At 35.4% G+C, this 8,422-nt stretch overlaps 1 protein-coding gene across 1 annotated transcript; it reads right to left on the bottom strand.

Moving 5' to 3' along the window:
• Positions 1-626: 626 nt before the first annotated feature.
• On the bottom strand, positions 627-8,221 carry LOC136831571 (protein ZNRD2-like). The gene is made up of 5 exons (XM_067092168.1): positions 8,101-8,221; positions 4,538-4,707; positions 3,300-3,384; positions 2,661-2,880; positions 627-2,208 (listed from the first exon to the last, which is right to left on the bottom strand). The coding sequence occupies exons 2-5, from the start codon at positions 4,697-4,699 to the stop codon at positions 2,028-2,030; spliced, it is 648 nt and encodes a 215-aa protein (XP_066948269.1). The 5' UTR covers positions 4,700-4,707; positions 8,101-8,221; the 3' UTR covers positions 627-2,027.
• Between the last annotated feature and the right edge of the window lie 201 nt (positions 8,222-8,422).

Raw genomic sequence — 8,422 nt, 5'->3', positions numbered from 1 at the left:
ATTCACTCTGGAAGCCTGGCTTATGTTGCCAAGTGAGTATTTTCGTATTCTGCTGCTAATTTCAGTGTATGTTGACGATTGAGAGTGAGCGTAAGAGAAATCAGTACACCTGCAGTGTAATTATAATAATTATTCTATTGCAGTGTTAGTTTTCTGGTTCTGCGTACTGCAAAACTTTCGAATTCAGCTTTAATTAAGTATAAATTGTGTGTGGAAATGCTTGCTTTGAAATTAAAACCAACTCGGATAAATTTAATAGTATCTCAAACTGGACTTCACAGAAATTTAGTTTTGCAGTACGTGAATTTTGGGGCATAAGTGGATTCTCTCTTTTATGCAATGTTCACGTTTTTAGCATTTACTTTAGCTATCAGATTCTTAACAGCTTTATTGTTTAGTGTGACGTGGTCACGCATATCATAAGTCTTATGTTATTGCTTGATTTATAAAGAGAATAAGCTTTATGGTATTTGAGGTTACAGTATTTGCTTTTGGATATAGTGATTATTCATATTCGTTTCTACAAGGCCATCCATTTTTTCTTTTATTAAAAATCAAATTTTTGTTAACTAGAAATATCATTGGTTTTAGTTTCTCTTTTGACTGGGTGTATTCAAACTTCATAATAAAAGTGAATAAAAAGGTTGCTTTTATTTCCCAACATCATCAGTGATTCGGTTGTTAAAACCAATTATGAAATGATCATAAAGATGGAAACAGCTGACTGAAGATTGTTACTCCATTAATTTCTGATGGTTTAATTGCTAACAACTGAACAGATGAATTACTTTTTTCCACATTAGGAGGTTGTTCCCTCTAACAATGTCTCCAGAGAAAAAAATGGTTACAGCCACATTTATACTTTTATGAGTGCTAATTCATGGATGAATCTATGCAGAAAACCTCCACATTATTTGCAGTTTTATAAATGCAGAGGGGGTATCGTTGCCATGTGCTAAACACCTCATCAACTCTCTTCTTCAGACACACATTTTCACTCCAAACTTTTCTCTCTTCTTAGCCAGCCTATCATCCCCACTCTTTCCAATCCTGAACCATTTCAAAACAGACATCACTTCACGTAAACTAACCTTTTTACCATTTCTATATCTTAACATTTTTCACCTTTTTATATCTTTCGATACATGTATTATGCAAGCAATTTACATTGAAAGGTTCAAACACCTCCACACAGGAGTGTGCGTGCTCCATTCATAAATTCCTACATTGGCTTCAGAATGCAGTTTCTAAACAGTCTTTTGCAGGCATCCAAGTACCTTCCTTGCTTCACTTAACCATGAATTGTCTCTTCTCTCATCCTACCTTCATTCTTCATGTTTGCTGCCAAATAAATAAATGACCTCTTCCATTCTCCCACTGTATATGCTGAGGGGAAAATTTGCTTAGAAACCAAATGGACAGGAATGGAAATGCTTGATGAAATGTATGAATAAATGTAAAAAATAAAAAAAAAAAAAAGAAGGAGAGTTAAACTCTGATGAAGGGAGGGTACAAACACTGATGGCAGAACACTAACGATAACACGCAAACAAACAAACGAATGATTTTGACATAAATTACTGTACTGTATTTACCGTCATTTTACTTACGATGTTTACAATTGAGATTACGTAAAACAATGGTATGCATTTGTGTTAAGAGATATCACATTTGTACTAGTTTACGTAAATGCTTTTTATAGGTACTGACAATTTTTGGTTCAAGGCTTTAATTTTCATAAAAACAAAGACTGACACATCGTGTAAACATTGCCAACTGGCGACTAGCATTTCAGGAAAGTGCACAACAAGTGACAAGTACAGACACTTGAATTAACTGATCATTATGGACTTTGGGTCCTGGGAAAGGCACTGGGAATAAAGCAACTGAAGAGCGACTGAAAGAAGATCCCAAGTTTCAGTGGAAGCAGAAGCACTCCTAGGCAAAAGAGCGTGGCAATGAGTTATGCAAGCAGTACTTTATTACTTTTGTGCACTTTTGTGGTCTCGGTGTTAACAAGAAACAAGTTACAAGTCTCTCAGAGCAGCGATGGCTTTGCAACATTCACTTATGAGTTCTGCAATATTTCGAGCTTCATGGACGCTACTGGTACTGCTAAGTTGGTTTCCTGCCCACGAGAGCTTCTCGCGCAGCGCGCACAACACCGATGTGACGTCGCCGGAAATGTCTATGCCGTGAATAGTCAAACTGAAAAGAAAAAAGAAGAGTAAATCCAAATTTCACAATAACAGATGCTTTGGGAGTCTGACAAGGCCCTATAATTCAGCCTGCAGTTGAATATTTTTCAGATGTCATGTTACAGCAATTCCACTTAGTTCCTAACCTAAACAAACCAGTGCTTTACACTTAAAAACAATTTATTTATCTAGAAATATATCACATCTAAATTGGCAATACTGTATATAAAGTATAACGTAGTCTGTTAAGTTGAGGTGTTTTCTGGTTAACAGAAGTAACGTGTCAAAGTACAGAAATTCATCAGAACAGGAAAAACAATTTTCTTTACATATGGACCACTGTCAATTGAGTACAGTGATCTTCTAAGAATTTCAGGTGAGTGACTTTTAAATATTTCACAAAATATGCGAGAAGGACTTAATGCAATAAGGCTGAATCAAAACGTTTACACAAACTCATACCTTTTACTCTCTTGAGCTCTTTGCAAACACTGCTGGGGTTCTGCTGCCGAAGTAGCAACAGACGAAGATGAGACTAAAGCTGACCCAGGTAGCAAGGATTTTGATTTTTCGTGATTCGTTACTTTCACTTCTGACTTGAACAATGGAGACACTTCTTTATCTTGCCGCTGTCTGTGCTGAATCTCTTCAACTGCCTTCCTTGCAGCTTCTTCACTGACAGCTGTCCAAAAAGACATGATGATGTTTAGTGATGATAGAGTTGATGTATTGCAAATTACCTACTTGGTTTTTTGTTTTTAGCTTTCTACTTTTTAAAGTGTACTTTTAATCTTGCAAGAACAGAAAATCAAATGCTTTCAACTAGCCCAAGTTTTATAAGAAAAGAAGCATAACTTAAAAACTGGTGACATACTCATGGGAGAGATTGGCCTCCTTCTTACAAATAGGTCACTGGAACTTAAGGGAAACTGGAACAGGGAAAGGGTACTTGTCCCTGCTCAATTTACATTAAAAAACACAAGGCTCTGACATTTTCAGGGAATACTAGTCTTGGTAGAATTAAAATATTTTCCTATGCCATATAAAAATTCTTAAAAACTGAACGAGCGCAGTAATGAAATTCTATGAACAATACTTTACCTGGATTATCTTTCTTTGTGTCGGCGTCCACTTCGCAACATCCAATACAGTATTTGTTTTTGGTTCTATCCTCTAATAAAATACACTGCAAAAATGAACAAAGCAATTTTAAATGTCAGAAATAAATACAATACAGTTTACAGACAGTATATTCTGGTGCACAAGATATTGTTATTTGTCTCGTAAAAACTTAATAACAGCACAGTACGAAAACTGTCTATCCCCACAAACAGGAAACTAGGAGCAGTGTACATCAGATATGGCCTCTGTAAGAACTACAACTCTTGTATGAATACAATACCCTATTTTGTTTTTTTATTGATTTTTATATTTTGTGAATACTTTAAAATAAGAACAGCCACTTTGCTTCTCTACTGAAAGCCCCCAATTACATTTTTTTTTTTTTTTAGAAAAGAAAGGTATATGCTGCCTACATCCAAAGCAGTTTTGTGAAAATATTTTAAAACATTTACAACACTTCATACCTGCATAACAACCAAGACTTATTTTTCCGAACTAATCCTCTGTTCCACAATCACAGGACAACACTGGAATGTTTGATATTTTCTGTGCTTTCAAATTCTTCCAATGTTTTTAGTGATAAAAGTTTGATTTTCAATTACAGTCTCCAGAATTAAAAGGAATCTGAGGACAGTTCACACAAAGATAAATGACAATACTGACAATACTTTGCTTCAGATCAAATATGCATATCATACCTTAATGTCATTTTTAAAGCCAGTTGACCTTACCAATGCTACAACACTAACAACTATATAGCTTAAATAATCATCATCAAATGCCAAATTTATTTTAATATAGTCCCTTAGAAGACTTAACCTCTACAAAATTCCATTAAAACAAATGCAATAAGAAATGTAAACTGAAAAATTACAAAAAATTTAATATAGTATGTAATAACATTTTATCATTTAAGCATCTGCATTCTGAATAAAAGTGGGACATATGTGAGCAGAGCTGACTACAGTTAACGTCTTATACCCTTTCAAAAGAACTGCTTCAGCAAAGAGTGAATACAAAATTTAACAAATATGGTATGTATTATCAAGACTTTTACGAACTCATGTCAACAGAGTCTCATATCTTTTTAGGAGTACAGTACTGTCTAATTAAATGTTTAAAAATGTACAAATTAAATTATATTATTGCAGCATCCATTACATCACCATTCTGATTTAAGTAAGGTCATATTAGCGCACAGATAGTACAATACTTACATCACACACAGGACAGGTTATGGCTAGCATCTTGTATCCTTTTAAGAGGTACTGTCCCATCAAGGATGAAATTTTATTATTCCTTTCCCTTCTGGCTTCAATGACTTTCAACTCTGCTTCTGAAGGAGGGTTCCAGGAGTAATCGTCATCCACTGATGCCATTTTAGGATCTGGAAAGGAACAGGAAACAGGTCAAATGTGAAATTGTGATATTGGTAATGACAGTTGGGTGTGAAGCTGTACATCAAAGAATTTCAATTCAGGAGTTGATTAGTGGTCCTAACAGTATACAGCATGTAAAACAAAATAAAAATGTTTCAAGACTTTCTTCAATCATATTTTCAATTTTATGCACGTGCAAGGATGCCTTAATTTAGTACTAACATTTTTTTATTATAAAGATTATAAAGTATTTAATTACATCTACATCCCTGAATTGTTTGGCAGATTACCAACATCACCAATTTGAAACATCAATTGTCCTATAACTGATATTGGACTGTTCTCAGTGTATATAGATATTACAAGAACTAAAATGAAGATGTATTTAATTTTCTCAATCCCAAGTACTCTATACTTTTGAATACTCTTATTTGAAAAGCGCAAGTCCACAAAATCACTATCGACTTGGGAGACACAACAAAATTATGATGATTTGAAAACCAAATGCTGCATTCTCAACATCATCATTAGCAATGTTTTCACAGCAAATTTTATCTTCAAGGAGTTAGGTGCAAATGAGTCAACCATGTCTTATGTCTTGTGCACTTTCTGGTGAATCCAAATCTGGTCTAGGTCTTCATCTATGACATTTTCCTTTGATTTTCTGAGTCTTCAAACTGGTCTTCACCATCTTGTTATTTCTATATCTATTACTTTATTTTACTTCCAAACTGTTCCCTATCCCTTCTCAAGACTTGACCAGCCATTTTAATCTTTGAGCTCCCATTTTAATCTTTGAGCTCCCAGTCTCTTTTCCAGCTGGTAGATGCCAATTCTCTCTACAACTCCATTTGTAATGTGGTCTACCAAATGCACTCCAGCCACGAATCCTAGCATTGTGGGAGCCTCACTCGATGTAACAAAGGGCCAAGCTCTCAAACCACACCTGGGAAAGGGCTGTGCGGTAAAGCTTTACCATAGCTTTCCCGTACAACTGTTGCTCTCCGTGTCATCAGTACTGACTACTGCAAGTTGCACAGATGCACTTTTAGCCTCTGTTGTGTTTTCAGAATATTTTCCAAATTACTGTGTACTTGTGTTCGTTGCTACATGTCAACAGTAATACTATACAAGGGCAATGGCCTTGTCATGACACTTCCAAAGGTTTTTTTACAATCTTGTGGCATAGATATTCTTTTGTTGTATGTATGAAAAGTTGTCCCCATTCTTTGTTTGTGCCCAAAGGTAAGAAACAGCATATTTGTTATTATAATGGGCAATCTTTTACTGTTTTCAACAACACTGCAATATATAAAACTGATGAAACATGGTTTTCCAAGTACTGTAGTTTTTAGCTCGCCTTTGATGCACTTGACATTTACTGTACTCTCGTCAAACGGTAAGTTAACCCGTTACCTCCCTTGTCTAACAGCGATGAGGAACCCAAGTTGGGAGCCAAACCTTCATGGTCAGGTTAGGTTGGGGAGTCCGGGGCCAGTCGCATAGAGTCAAAGGTAAGGTTAAGCTTTAAAAGCAAAAATATAAACAAACACAACACATTTCCATTTTACACTAATTTTCATCCTTCCTGCCCACCCAAAAATCATACTACTGCACATCCCAGTAAGGTGTCACCATTTTCGTTAGATATAGGTTAACCATACATTTCTGGTGGAAATAAATATCAAATTCGTTACAGTCTAAGAAAGAATCACTTCAAAAACTTGCCTATCAGAAAATCCCATACTTCACCAGTCTTAGAAACGAACTACTAGCATTATGTCAAATATTCACCATTTCACTCACAGGCCTACATCTAGACCTGTCGCAGTCTCACAATTTTGTAGGACTTGTCGGAAAATTAGCGTAGGTGTCCAACTGCTTATAAGATTCATGAGTCTGGCATGAAATTAAGTTACTCTGTCATACTAAGCAATCTCCAAAGCATCAAAAGGTATTGAACTTTGGTATATTACTTTAAACTATTATTGCATTATGGACTTGACAATATAATTTTCCTATGTTTTAATGTGTGCTTTAAACATTTCTGACATTAGTTTTGTTGGCAAATGAGTATTTTTTCTGGTAAAACTTAAGACTTCTACCGTGGCCTGGTTCCCATCAGTTGCTGATCTGAATATTTATGGCCTTTTGTTAATGTTTTTATCTATGCTTATGTCTTTTGTTTATGGTATTTAACATCTGCTTTTATTACATTACTCCCCAAGGGGCTGGTGCTAAACATGGCACCCATTTTGCATGCAAACTTGTAGTTTTCAAAACCTGTGGGGCGTGGCAGCAGTCTTCACTTTGACCTATTTTTGATATGGGTGACTCCACCCTCATACTCCACAATTTGGGGGCCCAAGTGGGAAAAAGGGATTTCTGGATGGGGGAAAACACAAAACAAGTGAAATTCAAGGACACGGACAGTTCTAATTTTGATTAAGGTAAATTTATGGATGGTTTACAAACTAATATCATGCATTAGAGCAATGGTTCTCAACTGGGGGTCCCAGGACCACGAGGGGTCCATGACTATTGAGTAGGAGGTCCGCGAGAAGTCTTGGGAAGTCACAAAAATAATAAAAAAATAAATAAATAATTTTTATTTTGTGATTTTCCAAAACTTCTCGCGGATCTCCTAATCTATGGTCGCGACCCCCTGTGGTCCGGGGGCCTCCATATGAGAACCATAGCATTACAGAACCTCATGCCCTAGGTTAGGTTAGGTCATTTATTAACGAAACGATCGCCGCCAGAGACGTTCAAACCAAAATTTAAGACGAACAAAAATTATATCTTTGCATCTATATTGTGATAATTATTTAAAATAATATTTTACATCAGATATTCACCATTTCACACACAGGCCTAGACAGGCCTATTTCAATCACGCAATCTTACACGACCCGTCAGAAATTTATGAAATTTATCAAAACGTGTTTAGCCTGAAATCACGCAAATATTTCATACTAGATCTTTTCAAAGCCTCAAGATATATTGAAATTCCATAAATAAAATGATTAAAAAAGGCGTAAACCACACTGGCCGTAGCCCTATCGCCCAGGCTACGAAAATGACTAGCCCCAACACCTGTCACCCCAGACGACCTTTCTTACTGAATCATTCATAAATCTTGACTTACAGGAGTAAATAATCACACAAGATACATAAATAATTACGTGAACAAATAAAGAAACGTCTAGAAGTCCCATTAATAAGGGTAGCATGGCCCTAAGACAATCGTAATTACAGGCCTGCGGGTATTCCATATAATAAGCCTATTATGGTGATTTAAATGCTTAATAATGATAAATATACATCTATTGGATCATATGCATTAATATTACTACAGAAACTACGGTAAAAACAGAACAAAAACGAAATATACAACTTACGGATCACTTTTCCGAATTCTGTTCAGTCCTCCTCCACCTGTTTACAAAGGCGTTTGAGGGTGACGTGAGACATTTTGGTAATATGTCTCATTTTATATGATTTTTTTGCTTTAATAACTGCTATTCTTGAAGGTTTGTTATTTGTATTGTTATTGTTATTTCTTATTTGTTGGTGATTTAAATGAATAGCTTGAAAACACTGAATTTTTCCTCTCATTTCACGAATCTTCAAAGACATGCTTTTTGTATGAAAATGGTAATTTATGTTATTTTGACAAATCTCATATATTCAGTCATTTCTTATTTATTAATGTTTTAATGG

Source organism: Macrobrachium rosenbergii, chromosome 48 (assembly GCF_040412425.1).
Source record: "Macrobrachium rosenbergii isolate ZJJX-2024 chromosome 48, ASM4041242v1, whole genome shotgun sequence".
Taxonomy (NCBI): domain Eukaryota; kingdom Metazoa; phylum Arthropoda; class Malacostraca; order Decapoda; family Palaemonidae; genus Macrobrachium; species Macrobrachium rosenbergii.
This window is presented reverse-complemented; position numbering and strand designations above follow the sequence as displayed.

Bases quoted from the DNA above. Each gene is read 5' to 3' on its own strand.
- LOC136831571 (XM_067092168.1), bottom strand. From the start codon at position 4,699: ATGGCATCAGTGGATGACGATTACTCCTGGAACCCTCCTTCAGAAGCA. The intron at 3,385-4,537 runs GTAAGTATTGTA...TCATTTTTGCAG, and splicing joins TAACCTGTCCTGTGTGTGAT to TGTATTTTATTAGAGGATAG. The intron at 2,209-2,660 runs GTATGAGTTTGT...TTTTCTTTTCAG, and splicing joins AGAGCTCAAGAGAGTAAAAG to TTTGACTATTCACGGCATAG.